This window comes from Choloepus didactylus, chromosome 19 (assembly GCF_015220235.1).
Source record: "Choloepus didactylus isolate mChoDid1 chromosome 19, mChoDid1.pri, whole genome shotgun sequence".
Lineage (NCBI taxonomy): Eukaryota > Metazoa > Chordata > Mammalia > Pilosa > Megalonychidae > Choloepus > Choloepus didactylus.
In genome coordinates, this window is record NC_051325.1 from 33,340,099 (window position 1) to 33,359,938 (window position 19,840).

At 49.8% G+C, this 19,840-nt stretch overlaps 1 protein-coding gene and 1 pseudogene across 2 annotated transcripts; both read left to right on the forward strand.

Moving 5' to 3' along the window:
* The first annotated feature begins 444 nt into the window (after nt 1–444).
* LOC119515211 (signal-regulatory protein beta-1-like) lies at nt 445–19,654 on the forward strand. 2 transcript variants are annotated; one of them, XM_037811061.1, is made up of 6 exons: nt 445–534; nt 6,355–6,714; nt 12,260–12,574; nt 13,137–13,466; nt 18,719–18,827; nt 19,517–19,654. In XM_037811061.1, exons 1-5 carry the CDS (start codon nt 462–464, stop codon nt 18,823–18,825), a joined length of 1,185 nt encoding a protein of 394 aa, XP_037666989.1. In that variant the 5' UTR covers nt 445–461; the 3' UTR covers nt 18,826–18,827; nt 19,517–19,654. The 2 variants fall into 2 exon arrangements, with proteins under 2 accessions (XP_037666989.1, XP_037666990.1); XM_037811062.1 differs by lacking the exons at nt 12,260–12,574; nt 13,137–13,466.
* LOC119515214 overlaps nt 479–19,840 on the forward strand; it is a 32,169-nt pseudogene continuing 12,807 nt past the window's right edge.

Consider the following 19,840-nt stretch of genomic DNA (forward strand, 5'->3'; position numbering starts at 1 on the left):
GACCACGTTCTGGTAAACCCTCCTCCTTCCCCCAGCTGAGTAGCTGTGGGTTGAGGCTGGCACAGAGCAAGATCTCAAGCCAGTCACATCCTAAGATTTGTAGCCTGGGGCTCCCAAATGGTAATTTACAAGGGAAACCTCAAGATGGGGTGAGGGGCCACGTGGGAGCCCAGAGGCCTCGGGGCAGGGAGAGAACATGGTTTCTGCTGGGCCTGTCCAAGCCTCTCTGAAACCGGGAGTAACTGCCCACCTTTAGCAGATTTGCCTGTGTGATTTATATTTCACAATCCAGAAGCAGGAACTGTCTAGATCTAGAGAGAGACTGCTATCTCATGGCCCTTTCTTCACATCGTAGCCACTTCCTCTTCTCTCATGGAGGAGGGGCTCCCCTTCTCTTGGGAGTAGATTCCCGGACCTCCCAGCACAGGCATTTGGACAGAGCCATCTCCGCAGCCTCCACGATGCCCGGATGTGCCTCCCGGCCTCATCCTCCCGGGCCTTCCCTGCTGCTGACTCTGCTGCTGCTCCTCACAGGTGAGCCTTGGGTTGGGGTGAAACCCCCTTTCTGCCCCTCAGCCTTCCTCTGCGTCCAGACTTCCAGGGACTCCATCCTGGTGTGCCATGCAGGGCTGGACAGGAAACTGAGGTCTGGGCATAGCTGACGGCATAAACTCAGGGGCCTGAGCATTTCCTCCCTGGATCCATCCCCCACAGCTGGTATGAGAGGCAGCCCATCAGCTGATGCTTCAAGCTATATCCACCACCATAATAATTTACACTTTTATAATTGTCGCAGCCCATGAGGGTTTTGCCAGTTGAAAGACCGAAGAAGGCTCGGGACATTTTCTGATACATGAACCTTTATTCAGGGCTTGCTTACAGGTTTAATAGGGATCATGACAGCTGTCCCTCGCCAGACAGGTGCAGCATTCGTCAGGAGGCAAACCGTGCAATTAAAGAGGCCAGTGGAGCCAGTTGTAAGTGTTTAAGACAAAGACATTCCTAAGGGTGGGAGAGCAAGTGGGAACAGGGTCTTGCGACATGGGGGAGGGGGTTTGGTGCAGGAAGGAGAGGAGGATCATAGGATGGGTCTTTGTAGATGACCACAAGAGTGATAACATTAGGAAGTCAGGAACACGTAAACTAGATTAATATTTGATGTTGGGAGGTCTAATGTTACATTTACATCTTGCTCCTTTGTGAGACCAAGAGTTTCTTACCTCCTGTCTACTTCCCATTTTAAAGTTACATTTTAAGGCTACTTCACCATTTTCTCTCTACTGGTTTACAAAGACGATAGGTTAAACATCAGCTGCCCAGTTCACACAGAGAGCTGTGCGCCAAGTCTGCAGGCCTGTTTTGCTCAGGCCAGGGGCTGCTACAGTAATGTTTTTAGTTGACAGAACAGTTTTCAAAGAGCTCATTATTTAAACCCTTGCAAATTTTGAGGCCCAGAGAGGTGAAGCAACCTGCCCAAGGCCACACAGAGACAGCTCATGGACAATCCCAAGGGGTCGGGGCTCCAAGCCCGGAGCTATCTGCTGACCACCCCGAGTACATGACGCTGGGAATGGCGCCTGCTGGAGCTGGGCCGAGATGCAGCGCTGCCCTGGGGACGTCAGCCATGCCCTCCCAAGCTGGGGCGCAGCCCGCTCTGCTCCTCTTGTCTCTCTGCTTCTCCCTCAATTGTGATCTCAGAGTCTCCCCGCCCATCACCCACAGCCTCTTCCTCTTTAAGAAGCTCTGCATTTTTCTGTTTCATGGGTCCCCACAGCCTCCCTAGTCTCTTAGGCTTGCATGTGGAGATTTTATTCTCCCTGCTAACCAAGTCAGTGAGGATTTAGGGCCGTTTTTGGGGCAGCCTGGGTGAGCCCCTGTTTACAGCATCCCTCAACAGCCCGATTTTTACTCCACGCCATTGAGCCAACCCCACCATCCCAGGGCTAGGCCCACCTCCCTCCAGCTGCCCACCCCTACTAGTTGCCCACCCCTCCCAGCCCCTCACCTCTGGCCCTGCCTTGTTGCCCCAGAGGTCTGACTCTTAAAATGATTCCCATCACACACTGCACCTGAATACCAACAATGAGCGTTCACCATGGAGCCCGGTAAGGCAAGGACAGTTCAAGCCGACTGGCCGTATTAACTCGTCTAATCCTCAGAGCTCCCCTATGTGACAGCTACTACCATTGTCTCCAATTCACAGATGGGGAAACTGAGGCAGGCAGCATCACTTGCCCAATGTCATCTACCTGAAGGAGTGAGCAGCTGGCATTCAAATCCAGGCCAACCAGCCCCGGAGCTCATTCTTTTAAGCACGTTGCATTACTCAACTTCTAAGGAAAGCTCATTGCTGAAAAACTAGAAAATGGAGAGAAGCAAAAAGACGAAAAATCGTCACCCCTCACTCCAGCCAGACATAGCTAGAGTTGAACTTCTACTGTGTGTCCTCTCAAATTTTATTCATGGCGTGTTAGATGCTTTCTATGTGCTAACTTTTTTGTGGAGCTTTTAACACGGATTTTAATTTTATTTAATCCTCAAAACAGCTTTGGATATTAGCATGCTAGGCTGTACTTGTGTGTGTGTGTATGTGTGTATATATTTAAACATTGATATAAATACACATATTTATGCATCTATATATGTGTACAGGTGGGTGTGAGTAACTGTATACCCACTCTTTAAAAAAGGCTTTCCTTATTGTTGTCTTCAGATCATTTTCTGTCTATACAACATGCACATTGAACATGTGTTTAGTTTCCCCACTCTCCCAGTCACCCTTCTTCACCCTTACCCTCTCCCCAATTCTTGAGATAAGCAAACTTCTCTCTAGTGAAATTAGTTTTTCCTCAAAGCAGAATTTCTGTGCATTTCTATATTGGAGTTCTCTCTGCTGTGCAGGGTGGGGGTGGGAAGAAATGAAGGTGATGAAAGGTACAGTTCAGCTTCCCCTTCCCCAATCTCCAGACCTAAAAACCCACCCTGTGCAAGTTCCCAGCCCACCACAGGACCTGCGCTGTAACAGGATGTGCTCCCCTTCGGAGGCAGCTGTGCTTACAAACAGTGCTAAGTGGCTGGCTTTTACCTACACACACTTCACAAAGGGGAACCGTACATTCTCCCTTTTAGTTGAGAAATAGGGGGAAACAAAACAAAACAGGATATATTTGTGGTACTGCAATAGATTGCTCCTCTGATTTATCTTCCTGCCACCAGTAACCGTGCCCGTTTCTTGGGAAACTTCAAAAATTTTTGTATTTCTCTGTGTCTCCAAAAACTCTCTAGTCACTGAGGCAGTGACGTAGAACTGGTTAAGTCTTCCACCTACAGCTCAATGATTGGCTCAGAAGTGACCCTTGTCCCTTCAAGTCAGAATTCATTGGTCAAAAACAGTAACGTGGCTCTAACCCACCATCCATAATTCTTTTCAAAGCACATTTCTGAAGTCTCCACTTTCTTTGCCCGTTTGCCAAGTGTACAGGATTTGGGGCCCTGCATTTCATCTTCTTCCTGGTGTCATTTTGTCCCATCACAAGGCTCGACTAGGACTATAATCTTACCTGGGTCTTTGCTCTGAGACACTTTACACCTCCAAGGGCTAACAATGGGCAGAAGGACCTTATCAGGATGTGATCTTTGACTGCGAGCCCAGTTCTAATCTAACCAGACCAAAGATGGACCTCACCCCACCCCCTCCTCAGACAGCCCTTCCCTGGAGCACAGGGAGCTCTGCTGCTCTAACCTTGAGTGCAGCCCACCTTGAGCACATCTTGTTTTGGGAAAAGAGCACATACTAAATGTTTTCCCAATACTTGCACACAAGCCCCTGGCACCTAGCGACCTTCATTCCTCAACCATATATAATCCATAGCGTGGTTGCCATCGGCGTGGGCAGACCCCAGTGAACTTCTTGCCATCTTCCTGTCCGGCATGAGGTCCCTGCCGCTCTCTGTACGTGCCTCTAATAAATGCCTTTGGGCTGATCACCCTGGGGTTTCGTGCCTCTTTCTTCTGAACTGCAACCAGCCCTGTGGTCCGGCAGATTGGGGCAGTCCCAGCTGGCTCCTCCCCTAATTCTTCTTTTGGACCAAGTCTTGCTGCTGGTTCATCAGGGCACAAAGGATTTTGAGGGTCAGTGGCCACCTCTGTTGTCTTAAAATGGCTGAGGGCTGAGTAACAATTGCTTTTCTAACCTGATTCTAGATTTCTCAGTTCCATTTTATTCCTGCTTGCAAACTAGCCAATTCTTTTCTGATTCTTTGCCTTTTTTGTACTAACTTATCCAATGCAGACTCCAGTAACCAAAAACACTACTAAAATTGTGTTTTCCAACATCTCCCCCAAGAGCTACAAGTAGATACATTTTTTGTCTAACATGTTTTTAAAGGTGACATTTTTACCAACTGTTCCATCAGTGCACAACTTGAATTGCCCTTTTCCTGATTCCTGTAAGTTTCCTTGCCACTCAGCTATAAGACAATGCACATGCTTGAGTTTGGATGATGATGACCCCACACTTCTAGGGACCAGTTCTTGTAGCTGTCAGGAGAGACGTGTGGTAGACAGAAAAATAGCCCCCAGAAGAGTCGGCTTCCTAATCTCAGGAACCCGCGAATATGCTACCTTATATAGCAATAGGGACTTTGCAGATAAGCTCAAATGAAAGAACTTGATATGGGGAGGTTATCCTGGACTATCAAGGTGGACCCTATACATTCATGAGTCCTTATAAGAGGAAGACAAGAGGAACAGAGGTGAAGAAGGAGATGTGACAACAGGAACAGGAGGTCACAGTGATGTCACTGCTCGGAGGGGTCAAGAGCCCGGGAGTCTGCGCCCTCTAGAAGGTGCCGTAGGCAAGAACCCATTCTCCCTGGAGCTTCCAGAAGGATCACTTAGGAACTATTTCAGACTCCTGACACCAGAACTGTAAGGTAAATTATTTCTGTCCTTTTAAACCATTAAATGTGTCCCAATTTGTGATAGCAGAAATAGGAAACTAATACTGTGAGCCTATGCTATGGGGGAAGAGCTCAGGAACTTAAAAAAACAACATTGTATTTGAGCATCATATTCACAGTGTGGGAGATTCTGTTCATCCCTGTCACTCAAGAATCTAGGCAGAATCTATCCTGAACTTTGCATCTCTGTGGAACAGGAAAGTTGATCTGCAGAGATTCTTGCACCTGCAGTTACACACACAGCCCAGAAGTTACACCTGTCACTTCTGCTCCCAACTCATTGGTCTAAAGTAGTCACGTGGCCCCACCCAATGCAAAGTTTCAGAAAGTGCCGCACTCCACATGGCCAGAAAGGGTAGAGCCAGCAATGTTTTCTACAAAACTTTAATAATTAATACTTGATTATAACTTTTTTCTTCTGTAGCCATCACTGCTGTGATTATTATTGTACTTAGAGTTCTGCACACTTATCCATAATCTCCTGAGCATGAACTAAAATTGAATTGCAAATGTAAAAAGTATGCACAAAACTGACTCCTGACTTTGGAAAGCAGTGCTTTAATACATCACAGCAAGAGTGAATGGGAGACTGTTGGCTGCAGGAAACAGAGGCTGATTGGCTGAGCCAAACAGAAAAGCCATTTGATAAGGGGACGTGGACTAGCTCACAGAGACATTGGGAGATTGGAGAGGCAGGATTTCAGCTAAGAGCCAGGGAATAAGCCCCAAATATCAGCACGCTTCCAGGGACAGACACTCCTGTCTCGTCAGGGTCTGGACAGAGAGAGACAGAGCTGGATGGGCCCTGGGGCCCTGCTTCAGGCTTCACCAGCTCTAAAGTCACAGGAAAAGGATGAATGAGGAGCAGCAGGCAGTGGATCCAGGCTCCTGAGCCTTGCCCAGTGCAGACAAGGGGCTGTGGGCACCAACTCCCGGCTTCCCTCCAGCAGCATTGGGGAGGGGACCTGCGGGTGACTCAGAAGTCAGTGTGGGTCACAGCAGGACAGGCGGTCACTCTGTTCTACATCGTGTCCCTCATCACCCCTGCGGCCATCAGATAAAGGGGTGGAACATGCCGGGCTGGCAGTTCTTCCACACGGCCCCTTCCTCCTGGTAAGCTCAGTAGTGAATTCTGGGCCCAGCTCAGACGTGGCTCTTCCAGAGACTACTCAGGCCCTCCACCCAGGCCGGGGTCCAGCCTGTGCTCTGCCCACCCTTAACCTCTCTGTGCCTCAGTTTCCTCATTGTGAGGATTAAATGAGATGATTCATGCAGTGTGCTGCACACAAGGCCAGCTCATGCTCTGCACTCAGTAAATGAAAGCTGTTGACAAACACTCAAGAAAACACACCAGAGCAGGGAGGACGGATAATTGCTCTGTGTTTCCCTCCAGGAGCAGCAGGACAGGAGGAGGAGGAGCTGCGGGTGACTCAGCCTGACAAGTCAGTGTCGGTCAAAGCCGGGGAGTCAGTCACCCTGCGTTGCAGCCTGTCCTCTCGGCGCCCACCCGGGGACGTCAAGTGGTTCAAGGGGGCTGGGCCAGGCCGGGAATTAATCTATGAATTTAAAGGAGGCCACTTCCCCCGAGTAAAAACTGTTACAGACCAAACAAAGGGAGGCAACCTGGACTTTTCCATCCACATCAGTAGCATCACCCCGTCTGACACCGGCACCTACTACTGTGTGAAGTTCCAGAAAGGGACCCCAGACACGGAGTACAAGTCTGGTCCCGGCACCCGGGTGTCCGTGAGTGGTGAGTACGTCAGGGGCTCCTTCGTCCCGGGTGTGTGACAGTAAAGCAATAGTGAAGTTCTCTGTTCTCTGAGCAACAACCAAGCATCAGGTGTGGGGTGGGGGCTTGTATTTGTGGTCCCATTTCACCCCCTTTTATAGACCAGGGAGGTTGAGGCCCAGAGGGGTCACGTTGTTTGCTCAAGGCCCCTCGGCTGGTAAAAGCTGGAGGTGCGGTACCCTCGTCTGCCTGGCTCCAAAGACCCTGCCTTTTCCAATCTGGTCCCACCCTTTGAATTTAAATAGGAGGAAGCAGAAGAGTGAGAGATCATCTAGTCCAAAGGCCCAAATTCACTTCCAGAGAGGGACCCCTGCAGTGTGGGGGTCTCCTCTTTATTCTGCAAACATTTGCAGGGAGCCCCCTGGGTGCCAGGCCCTGCTCTTGGCGCTGTGGCATCAGGAATGAACACAGCAGGCCAGAGCTCTCCTCCCTGAAGGTTGGGTTCTCCTCCCTCGCAGTGAGGGGAAAGTCAGGCCAGGGTAGAGGAGAGTGTGTGTTCATTTATTCCTCAGAAACTTCTCACCCAGGAGAAATTTCTCAGAGTCAAAGATTCCATGTTGATTTGGTTGGAGGACATGCCAAGGTGCTATCAGGAAATCCCCTGTGGGCCGGGGACAGATTCAGTCTCACAGTCACTGGAGACCCCGAGCAGAGCTGGGTCTTCTCAGGGTCCCTCACCCCAGGGAAGGGATTCCCCATGTGGGAGACTTAGGGGACCCCACTTGAGGCAGCAAAAGACATGCTCATTTGGGGTCTCCTGCCAGAGGCCCGGGAGCCCCTTTCCACCTCCTAAGTCCTGGGATGTCAGCACGTCAAGGGCCTTTAGACAGCACCAGCCCACCCCCCACTCAGAGAGGGGAGCCTGAGGCCAGGAGCAACTGTCCCCTGGCGAGTGGCCAATGGACTCGGGACTGGAACACAGATCCAGTTCCAGGCCAGGCTCCTACTGCCCCGGCTGTGGACACTCTTCCCATCAATGAACGCACTGCATAGTAGGTGCTGAATTAAAGCTCCTTGAACTGAACCCTTGAGCAGGGAGCTGGCAGTTCTCCTCATCAATTTCCCAAAGGTGCAGAAGACCTCCCACTCATACATCCATTGGTGATTGAAAAACCCCTCTCAAACCTTCGGGGCCTCATTCCGTATCAGTCATCGCACGTCAGTACATGTGGGTAGGCTGAGTTGTTTTCAATGGCTGCATAATACCCCATGGAATGAAAATACCATCACTGTTTCCAGTCTCCTGTTGGTGGATATTTAAGCTATTCCCCATCTTGAGCTGTTAAAGCCATGATGCAGAGGATCACCTTGTATGTGTGTCCTACTCAACAGGGAGATGCCCCCTGAAGGGCCTTGCTGGGTCAGGGAGCATGTGCATTTTGATTTCTGTGGATGTTGACAGATTTACATCCTACATGCTCTAGTAATCAAGTCAGCCCCCAACCCATGGACAAAGGCCAGACAGAGGGCTTGATTCTGACTTTACAGACATGACAGATGAAGAGACTGAAGTTCCAGGTGATACAGACCCTCCCTTGCCTAAGCAATCACAGTAGTCAGTGGCTCCTCTGGAACTCCCATTGGCAAGCTCCTCGTCCAGTCTCACTCCTCTTTGCTGTGCTCTCTTCCTAAATGATTCCCTGGATGAGAGGGAGGAAGGCTGTGAGGGGGCAGGGAGCCACCATGTGCCAGACCTTGCCTGGCACTATCCATTATGGATGGCATTGACTCCTTATAACCAGTGCTAGGAGGGACAGGCCATGCTGTGCCCCTTTTACAGATGAGGACACTGAGACTCAGAGAAGAGCAGGGAGGAAGCTGAGATCTGAACCCCAAACAGCCTATTCCACCACCCGTCCTCTCTGCATCAACCCTCTGGACATGTTTAAGGGGAGAGAAAGGCTCCAGCCCTCTCCTTTTAAAATCTTGCATTGTTCTGTTTTACAAAAAAAAGCAATAAAAACAAAACAAAATTTTAAAAAGTCCTATGGAGGTAGGAGGGTCTAGCTTTATATCCCCAGATTACAGAGATGTGACCAAAGTCTAATGATCTGTTGAAACTTTCCCAAGGCCCGTCTCAGCCCGAGAGCATTTAGGAAACTTTGCTCCCTGTTGCGGGGATGTTGCTCCTTCCCTGAGTGGCCCCGGGAGCAGGCCCTGCAGAGAGCTTTAGTGGAACAGGGTCAGGGCCTGTCGCGATCCCAGCAGACAACGTGCTGCCCCCACTTCATGGCCCTGAAGACAAGGGAATGCTGAGAGGAAGCCATCTCTAGGGGGTGCTCGGGGTCCTCTGTGATCAGAGTTTATATTCTAGACACAGGTGGTCAGCAGCTCATCCCCTTCCCTTTGTTGCTGCCAGAGGCGACCGGGCCTGGGGGCTCAGCAGGGCGACCCCTCCCTGTAATTGCTTGAAGTCAGGAACCTCCAGGGACAGGGGAGGGTGGGTCAATGTCGGGGCTCATGAGGGTGGGGCACAAGAAAGCTCAGGGGGCTGTAGGAAACCCCCCAGACCCCCTCCATCCCACTGAGCCTGAGTCTTCTCATCTGTGAATGGGAATGAGTGAGGGCTCCTTTTAGGAGAGTGAATGGATTCTCATGTGAAGCACCTCACACATCTTCGGTCCCGGTAATCAAGGTCCTATGTCAAGGTCATGCGACCTTCAGTGACCCAGTTCCCTGTGCTGAGCCTCAGTTTCCCCATCTGTAGAATGTGGATAATCACATGGACCTTTCCAGTAAATGATGGGTATTGCCATCTCAAAGCTGTGCATTCTTAGACAAGTCTGGGTTTCCCTTGAATTCTCAGTTTCCCCATCTGTGAAATGGTGAAATGGTGCTGGTCATGGCTACCATTCAGGGGTTCTGTGAGGACTGGAGAGGACGTGTATAGGGCCCTGGATTGTGCTGGGTTAGGGTCATCACTGGGTGTCAGTAGCGCAGTGGGTAGGAGAGCAGGGGCCTGGATTCGAATCCCAGCTCTGTGCTTCTGGCTGGGTGGCCTCTGACCTGTCCCTCCCCACTGCGTGCCTTGGCATCCTCATTTGTGAGGATAACACTGACCTCCCAGAGATGTGGCCAGGACTGGGGAGCTAACACATACGAGAACCGAGGATGGTGCTTGCATGGCCAGTGGTAAACATCCAATAGACGTCACCCACGTATGTCAAACTCATGGGACTAGGACAGGTCACTGTTCCTCTCCAGGCCTCAAGTGCGAACGGGATGTGGAAGTGGGGAAGGGTGGTTTTCACCCTTGGCTGCTCAATACAGTCACTTCTGGACATAACCCCCAGATCCAGCTCCCCCACATCACCGCTGCCAAGAAGTTCTGCTGTGGCTCGTCTGACCTGGGCCTGGGCATCTGAACATTGTAAATAATCCCGATGATTCTAGCACACTGTCAGAGCCGAGACCCTGACCTAGATGCTCTTCGAAGCCACACAGGAAAATGTGCATTTTTTTCTTTGAGAAAGATGGTTCCGCATGGAGCTGGGCTTTAAGAAAACTGTTTTGGGGTGTGGGTGCTTCAGAGTCCCATGTGTTGGTGACGGCTCCTTGGGGACCGAGTGTGAGGTGTGAACTCCTCCCATGGACACGCCTTGGGCTGAGAACTGGCCTCTGGGGACAAAGCCCTGCTGAGACCCCAGCTTCACCGCTGTGCACCTCCCACCCTTCCCCATGTTTGCGTCTATACAGGTGCCAGGATCCCAACAAACCCTCACTGTTAAGGCTCAGAACATCCCAGCCTCGACACACCAAATGTCACCCATGAAATCTGTTCCTCACCTTTTAAAATGCTGCCAGCTTTCCCTAAATAGCTAATCTGGAGTAAAATGCCTGTGACCTTGTTTGTGTTTTGAAAACCAATTTGCCAATCTTGTTTCCTAAGGGGATTCTTTTAAAAAGAGGGAGCGAATCATCATTTGGTGGTTTCTGCTGCTTTTTCATATGACTCTTTCGTGGCAGCTGCAAGGAGCAGATTTGAGACTTCTCTTGCTGGTTTTTCTATGCTTTGGTTTTGCCTTCTTACTGCCTGAAGGATAAATATGGAGTTAAGAATTAGTAGCAGCCAGATGTTATTAATGTCTTAAGAATAGTTCTTTATAAAGCCCCTACTGTGTGCCAGGCTCTGTGTTTTATATCCTACCTCTCTAGCCTTCCCAGGTTGGTATTTTTACCACTGTTTCTAGAAGCAAACACTGAGGCTCAGGAAGTAGAACAGAGATGCAAGTATGACACAGCCCTTGTTATGAGGGGGCTCCCCATTTGCCCGCCATGTGCCCTGGTCAGCCTCGCTCCTCTCTGAGCCTTGTCCCATCCATGGGGATCCCACATGGACCCCTTGACAAGGCCAGGGCCCCTGGGGGAGCAGCCCAGCGTCAGGAAGCCCAGAGCTCGCACTTGTTGCTAACAGGTTAGAGTGACTCGTCTTTTTGGGGACATCTGGGCTGCTGCTGATTTTAGGACTTGACCTAGTCTAGTGACACCTTCCTCACCAGGCTACAGAGGGTTTGCTGGGTGTCAGGAAACCAGGTAAGCTCCTACCAGAGCAAATGGTTGAAGGACTTGCTGGCTGGCGACTGCTAGAGAAGGTGTTGGGTGACTATTAGCCATTTGGAGGCACCAAAGGAGCTCCTGTAGGACCCGTCCACGGGGAGAATCTGCCTCGTTCTGCTGGGTCTCCGATTTGTGTGGTGCCCAGGACCAGGACAGGGCTTCTCCGTGCTGCCTCTGCCTGAAGACATCACCATTCTTGGCTTTCTCAGCTCTCGGTGATCTCTATTTTCAACCAAATCTGACCAAGAAGAAAACTCCAGATTCAGAAAAACTTTCCTTTGTCCCCTTCCTTTCACATTCAGGGCCTGATGCAGCTGAGGGCCCCCTGGAATGTCTGTGGGAAGAATGAACACTGGACTAAACTAATGAGTTCCCTAAGGGAGGGCTCTTCCTACAAATAAAGTGTGGCTCCAAGGTAGATCAATGCTTGTTTATTTTTGGTTAGCCTCTTGGCATTTGTCCAAAGCAAACTGCTTGCACTGCCTCATCTCCCCCTCTCTGCGACCCCAGCAGGAGGAATCCCACCCCCACCCTGGCCCGTTTACACCTGTGACGTCCCCAGTCAGGGCAGGGCTGGGCCGCTCCGCTGACCCACTGCACCCCTCCCCCCATGCGCTCCTAGAGACGCTCGCTCTGAAATTGGTGAGGTTCCCAGTGCAGCCAGTGGGATGGTGACTGCCAGGACAGCCGAGCGGCATTTAGTTCCCGGCAAATCTCTTGGGGCCGAGGAAACCAGGCGGGCTCTGAACTCAGGCCTGGGATTCCATCGTTCCTGCTCCTTGGCAGGCTCAGGGCCTCTGCTCCCTCCTCTGTGCGGTGGGGATGACAGACCCCTCCCAGCACCAGAGCAGGGTCCACGGTCACAGAGAGGAAGACTCTCACCAGGGTCTTGGGCTTCACTGATCCTTATCGCCATCATGCTTACTCTTTAAAATGCTCCTTCTTATAGCCAAACCCTCTCCCCCCGTGGTCTCGAGCTCCCCAGCGAGGGCCACGACTGGGCAGACCGTGACCTTCACCTGCAAGTCCCACGGCTTCTCCCCCAGGAATGTCGCCTTGACATGGTTCAAAAATGGGAACCAGCTCCCAGCCCTGCAGACCACCGTGGTCCCCCCGGACGACAGCGTCTCCTACAACATCTCCAGCAGAACCGAGGTGCAGCTGAGCCCAGGGGATGTCCGCTCCCAGGTCATCTGCGAGGTGGCCCACGACACCTTGCAGAGCCCTCTCCGTGGGACGGCCAACCTGTCAGAGTCCATCCGAGGTAGAGACCCGAGCACCCAGCCCCGGCCGCACCCCAACAAGGCTGCTCCCCTGGGTTACACTCCAGGGCTTGACTTGCCTGGGGTCTAATTCCTGGTTGTCCCACCCGGGCCCCTGCACCTGCTGGTGCTCCACCTGCACTTCCCCTTATTGTTTCATAGTGGCAGCTGCCATTGATGGCCTGCCGTGTGCCATGTGCCATGCTAGTTGGTTTCATTTATTTTATTTTCAATGCATTTATTTTACCAACAGCAGCTGCACCTACCCTGTACCATCACCTGTGTGTTTTGTGATTTCATTTATTTTGCTGCTGTTATTATGCTCTGATAGCATGCCATTGATTTCACTCATTGTTACCCTAATGGGAGCTACCAGTCCTGGAGCACCTACTGTGTGCCAGGCTCCATGCTCAGTGATTTCACTCATAGTACTTGAGCACCTGCTGCATGCCTGGCTCTGTCCTGGTGACTCCCTGCCTGTGGTGGTGGGAACTCACCATCTCGAGCCCCTCCCCTGTGATCTGTCCATTCCCACGGTCAGAGCCTCTGCCTGTGCTGTTTCAGTTCCACCCACCTTGAAGATGGTGCAACACCCTGTGCCAGGGAACCAGGTGAACGTCACCTGCCAGGTGGAGAGGTTCTACCCCCAGAAAGCACAGCTGACCTGGCTGGAGAATGGAAACGTGTCCCGAACAGAAACAGCCCCGATCCCCGTGGAGAACAAGGATGGGACCTATAACCTGACGAGCTGGCTCCTGGTGGACTCGTCTGCCTACAGGGAGGACGTGGTGCTCACCTGCCAGGTGGAGCATGACGGACAGCCGGCGGTCAGCACACAGCAGACCCTGCAGGGCTCTGCCCACCAGAAGGACCTGGCTCCAGAAACACCACCTGATGAGGCCTCCACTCCACCCCACCTGGTCCTCCTTAAATTGCACCTTAATTTTATCTTTGTTTATTACTCTTAAGTAGTAATCCATACTTATTATAGGATAATCTAGACATCTATAAATATAAAGTAGGGTTTAAAAGCCAGCTCCTTCCCCCCAAATCCCACATCCCAAGGGTCACCCACTGCAGGTAAGACTTTGGAATATATCTTTATAGTTCATTTACATAAATATATGTTAAAGAAGAGAGGGAGGGAAGGAGAGAGTGAGGGATGGTTAGAGGGAGGGAGGGAGGGAGAGAGGGAAGCAGGGAGGAGGATCATCCTTTTCATAGGGTCTTGCCTCTTATTTTCTTCACCTAATGGTTACTAGGTCACACTCTTCTTCCCCCTCTCTCCTCGCTACCCTGGGCTGCCCGTCCCAGGTCCATCCAACCATTCCCCTGAAAGGGCAGAATTCAGGATGTTGTGGCTGCCTCAAGTGTGACTGATGCTGCAGTGAAAATCCTTGGACATGTATCTCTTGAAAATGTGACTCTTTCTGTGGGAAGGATTCCCATGCCTATTTAAGCTGATAACACTGCCAGGTTGCCCTCTAAAAGGGCTGTACCGATGTACTCTCCTGGGAGAGTCAAAGGGTGTCAGGGCATCATTTCCTCAGCTCCTTCCAACCCGTCATTCATGAATTTCTCCTCCTTCTTCCAAACAGCAGCACCTAGTTGGTGTTTCAGAGCCACTGTGTAATGTCCCATTACCTCATCGGCATGGCTGATGCCTGGCACATAGCAGACCCTTTGAAAGGATTCGATTTGAGCCCATTTCTCTCCACAAAACATCTTTCAAGGAAAACGGGGATGATCTAAAGACACCTTGGTGGCTGCTTTAATTTTATCAATGTCTGATTTTCATGGACTGAGCAGTGCACTGGGAGACGAGATGTCTGGATTTCCACTTTGGCTCTGAAACAGACTTGCTGTGTGATCCTGGACAAGGCTGTGCCCCTTTCTGTGCCTCCGTTTGCTCATGATAGTGTTGATGGAGATGCACCAGTGACCTCTCAGCTCTGAGTCTCTGCTGGTGGGGACCATGACGGCCCTGTCAGCACTGGAGCTTCAGGGCCTGGCACACAGGAGGCCTCAGTAAATACTTTTACAAACAGTGAAAGAGATGGTTGGTTGGTTGGCTAATTAGGTAGGTTATTTAGATACGTAAGTAGGTAGTTGAATCCTCAGAACTATCTAATGGGATAGAGATTATTATTGGCCCCAGTAAGAGAAGAGGAAATCAAAGGGTGAACACTAGCTCCACACCTATTTGGGTGCATTGACCTGAGCCCACCTTTCCGTGCCTGGGAGCTCTGCTCCTGTCTAACTATGATGTTCCAGTCCAGGATCACCTGCCAGCCAAGGAACCAAGTCCTCTGCTCTCCACTTCAAGTCTCCTGGGTTCAGAGCTCCTTGGTGAACTCCTAAACCCAGTGTACACGGCCCTGGTCCCAGGAACAGATCAGTGGACAGCCCTCGAGCTCTGCCAAGTCCAGAGGCCAGTGGCACCTCCTCCTTTCCCCACCTGTTTCTTCTCCTCACCTCCACCTGCTCACACCTATTTGCCAATTCAGAATTTGGATGGATTTGTGCTGGCCTTGTGCCTGCTCTTTGGGGTTCACTCCAGATTAGAAGGAACATGTTTCTGCTCCGCAGGTGTGAGATTTCTCTCTGCATCCTTGTTCCTCCATGGCTGTCAGCAACAAATATTTTCCCTCTGAGAATCTCAGCATTGTTTTTGCACTGTCCGTGGGGGACCCTCATTATTTGTGTCCTTTCTCTCTTTTATTCTTTGACAGTCTAGCTAAAGGTTTGTCAATTTAATTGATCTTTTCAGAGAACCATCTTTTGGTTTCATTGAATCTCTCAATTGTTTTCTATTCTCTATTTCATTTATCTCTGCTTCCTTATTATTACTCCTATATTACTTCCCTCCTGGTAGCTTTACGTTTAACTTGCTCTTCTTTTTCTACTTCTTAAGGTATAACATTAGGTTCTTGATCTGAGATCTTACTTTTCCTTTAATAAGGACTTTGCAGCTATAAATTTCCCTCTGAGCCCCACTCTCACTGTATCCCATAAGTTTTGGTTTATTGTGTTTTCTTTTTCATTCTCTGCTCTTTTTTTTAAATAGTCTATTTTTTTCTCTGTTGCTCAGATTGGATAAGTTCTATTGATCTCTCCTCAGCTTCACTGATTCCATTCTCTGTCATCTCCATTCTACTATTGATCCCTTCCTGTTAGGTTTTCATTTCATTTATTGTGTGTTTCCATTCCATGATTTCCATTTGGGTTGTTTTTTATAACATCTTATTTGCTGAGACATTCTACTTTTTTCAAGAGTATACATAATTTTTGAAGCATTATTGTGATAGCTGTTTTAAACCCTTAGCAGATAATTACAACATGTATTTCATGTTGGTGTTGGTGTTGGTGTTGGTGGATTCTTTTCTCATTCAAGTTGTGATTCTCCTGTTTTGTGGTATGACATGTGACCTGTATTATCAGGAACATGTTGGCCATTATGTTTGAGAACTCTGGGTCTTATTTAAATTCTCTATTTCAGCACACAGCCATCACATTTAGGTGTACCAGGCAGGTGTTGCTTACTGCTGTGAGCTGTGCCTCCATCAACAATTTAATTGTCAGAGCTTTTGATGTGATATGTTGGTCTGATTGGCTCTTGTGGCACTGCAGTGGTTCCCACAGATTGCTACTGTTGCTTTTTGCAGGGAAAGGCCCTTCCCCAAGCGAGGTTGCCTGTGACCTCCAGGTGGGAGAAGGGATTCTGCTGCCTGCAGGGATGGAGAATGCTTCCGGGGCTACTGTGCTGGGTTTTGTGACAGGACAATCCTTCTAGGGCCACCTGGCAACCAGCTGTCTCCAGGTTGGGCAGAAGAGTCTCCACAAGTGCTTCCCCTTCACCACTCAATTTCCAAAGAGCTCTTCTTCCTTCCTTCCCCTCCCCAAAAGTCAAGCACTTTGAAGAGTGCCCCTTCAAATTGTAGCTGTTCCTGTAATCATATCCGTCCTTTTAATGTTCTTGCCCCTTTGTATTAGTTTCCTATGTGGCTGTAACAAATCCCGGCAAACTTGGCTTAAAACAATACAAACTTGTTACCTTACAGTTTTGGAGACCTGAAGTCTAAAATGGTCATCTGGGCTGCATTCCTTCTGGATGCTTAGGGATGAATCTGTTTCCTTGCTTTTTCCAGCTTCTAGACGCTGCCCACATTCCTTGGTTCATGGCCCCATCCCCCAATCTATTTCTGTTGTCACATTTTCTTCCCTGGCTCTTCTTTTGCCTTTTTCACCTATACAGACCCATGTGATTGTTTTGGGTCCACCCAGATAGTCGAGGATCAGCTTCCCATCTCAGAATCCTTAGTGTAATGATAGTTTCATATCCTTTATGTCATGTAAGGTAACATAGTCACAGGTTTCAAGGATGGGAACACAGGCATCTTTGCGGGGGACATTGCCCTCCCTACCACACTTCTTACATGGTGCCAACCTTTTTGCATAGGACATACTTTGGCCACCAACCCCCCAGCAGCAACAGATGATAAGGTCTCCATCCTTCCTTAAGGAGGCACCAGCACTGTTTTATTTATAAAAAGAAACTTTAAAATTTTCGTTTAATTTTAAAAGTAAAACTGCTCATTGTAAAATCTCAAAGAATCCAAAAATGTGCTTCCTCTCATCCAACTTTCTGTGTCCAACAAAAAGATTTCAGAGGACATCTGCCCTGGGGTCGAGGTGGACTAGATCATGCTTGAGGCTCCTCCCAAGGCTGAGTGCTGTTTCCCTGACTTGTCAGGGTGTTTTCCAGCCTTGGGTGTGATCAGGTCGGGCCACTCTGAGGACACCCTCGGCTCCTGAGAACATGGAGGTAACAGCCCACCCTGGGGCTAAGCATGGCAGCCTTGAGACTCCCACGGGAACCCTGTCCCCACTGCACTGTGCGCCTTGGGGATACTCATTCCTATGACCCTGAGGGTCTCAAGGACCATCCTAAGGGAAAACACTAATGGGCTTCCCTGAGTTTGGATCCCACTAATCTTGTGACCCACCCTGGACTCTCTGGTCCTCAATTTCCTCATCAGAATAATAATGCCTCGGTGTGATGGGGTGAACACTTCCTCCTTGTGTTGTTATGAGTATGTTTGTATTTGTTCGTAATGTTTTCTTCTCTATCTTATCCCCTTATCATATGATGTAAGTTGTATTGTTCATGTTATAGTACGTAAGTTACAGGATATCAAGTTTAAGTGTGATTGTTACCTAAGGACTTGCATCCTATTCTGCAGAGATTTAGTGTGTTTCTAGTTGTAGGCAGGACAGCTGAGAATTGTTAGGAAAAATATATGTCTGTTATTTTATTCTACTTAGAGATTAAATATGGTTTAAGGTGATGTGTATAGCTGCCAAGTTGACAAGGGGTGGACTGTGAATCTGTATTAGTCAGTGTTCTCCAGGGAAGCAAAAGCAATAGGAGATATCTGTAAATATGTGATTTTATAAAAGTGTCTCATGCAACTGTGGGGATGCACAAGTACAAATTCCACAGAGCAGCCTGTGAGCTGGCAACTCTGATGAAAGTCATCGATGTACTCCCCAGGAGAGGCTGGCTGGCTGAAGAAGAAATTAAAGTTCTCTCTTCTCCCTTAAAAGTCTACAACTGATTGGATTAAATCCAACTGTCTGTGTTCTCTCATTGAGGAAGACACACCTTTAATTGATTAGAGTTTAATCAGCCACAGATGCAATCAACTGAATGCTAATTTAATAAACCAGCCGTCTGATCTATTAACCAGCCATGAAACGCCCTTGTGGTAATGGTTCTGCCAGTGTTTGCTTGACCAGACAACTGGGCATCATCACCTGGCCAAGTTGACACACGGACTTAACCATCACACTCAGGAATAATAATATTGGCCCAAAGAGTTGTGAGGATGAAGTACATAAACCAGGGGCAGTACTTATGCATCACAGAGTACAGGTTCTCTACGACTTCTATCAAGTAGGACTATCCTGACAGTCTGAGAAGGGAGTAAGTGAAAATGAGGAACCTCATTCTGGGCCCAGGGCACAGGTTCAAAGGCTTCAGAGCACTGATGGGTCCAGGTGGCCTCAGATGGAGTGAGTGGAGGCCCCTGGGAATGGACTCCAACGTGCCTCCTCTAATGGCTGCTCCTGCCCTTCATTTCCAGGCCCAGAGAGCTATACGACACTTCTTGTAACTCTGTTGCTGATCTACAAGGTGCTGCTGGCTGTAGGTGCCTCTGCCGTCTATGTCCACAGGAAGCTGAGGGCCTGACTGTAAGTCGTAGGGTGGTTCAGGCTTCAGGGAGGGAGGGCAGGCTAAGGTCTATCCCCAGCAGGGGCAAGGTCAGCAGGAGGCTCCAGCCCAGGAAGGTCCACATGTCACACAGTGTCAGGGCCCAACAGGAGTGAAGAGAAGGGGGCACATCCCCGCCACTCCCCTCAGGAGTCTCATAGAAACTTCTAAGAGGATCTCAAATCCCAGGAAATATATGCAGTCCTTCAGGAAGTGAGCTGGTAAAGGATTTTCAAAGGCTATCCTCCACGTTCTAGGGGTTTCATGGAGGAAATGGGTGGAGGGGCTTTGAATGAGGGACTTCTGATCAGGTGGTTCCCTTGGAGACCATCTCAAGATTTGAACTCTGGGGCACCATGAGGCAGGGACAGAAAGAATCCACACTTTAAAGTAATGTCGAGAACCCTGGGATTGGATGCTCTGAAGAATGTTCCTGCTCTGATACTCTGTGTGACTGTGTAGAAGGGCTGGGGGAGGGGATCAGAACTCGGGGAGAATTGCTGAGTTGGCCCCAGCCCTGTCTCGGGTCTTCCTGTCCACACTTGAGAGCTCCCAGGAGAACAGCACTGGGTATAGCAGGCACTCAGGAAGCATTTCCTGAATGATGAGCATACAGTTAAATGAATATGGGCATGTTTCCCCACAGCTCCCTCCTTCTTTCCTGCTACAGGGGACACTCAGTCTCTACTGCCTCCTCCCAGCCTGAGAGAAGGAGCTGCCTGGGAGATTCTACACACTCTGCTCCAGGACCTCCCCTCCTGGACACACTCTCCTGTTGCTCCTTCTCACTGTCCCTGATGCCCCAGGGCTGGGTCATGGGACCTGGTCTAGGAACCGACTCACTGCCCTTCCCCAGAATGTGAGGGACAAGTTGAGTCTCCTAAACACATCAAGACATCTCTTATCCATCACTTTGGACTTGGCCAAAAACCACATGCTCATGTCCATGCTCTCAAGAGCTATTCTCATCTTGTGGATTTCTGCCAACCCCTGA

Excerpts from the sequence above, each read along its gene's own strand:
- LOC119515211 (XM_037811061.1), top strand. The coding sequence starts at position 462 with ATGCCCGGATGTGCCTCCCGGCCTCATCCTCCCGGGCCTTCCCTGCTG. Across the intron at positions 6,715-12,259 it reads CACCCGGGTGTCCGTGAGTG|CCAAACCCTCTCCCCCCGTG; the intron begins GTGAGTACGTCA and ends TCCTTCTTATAG. Across the intron at positions 12,575-13,136 it reads CCTGTCAGAGTCCATCCGAG|TTCCACCCACCTTGAAGATG; the intron begins GTAGAGACCCGA and ends GTGCTGTTTCAG.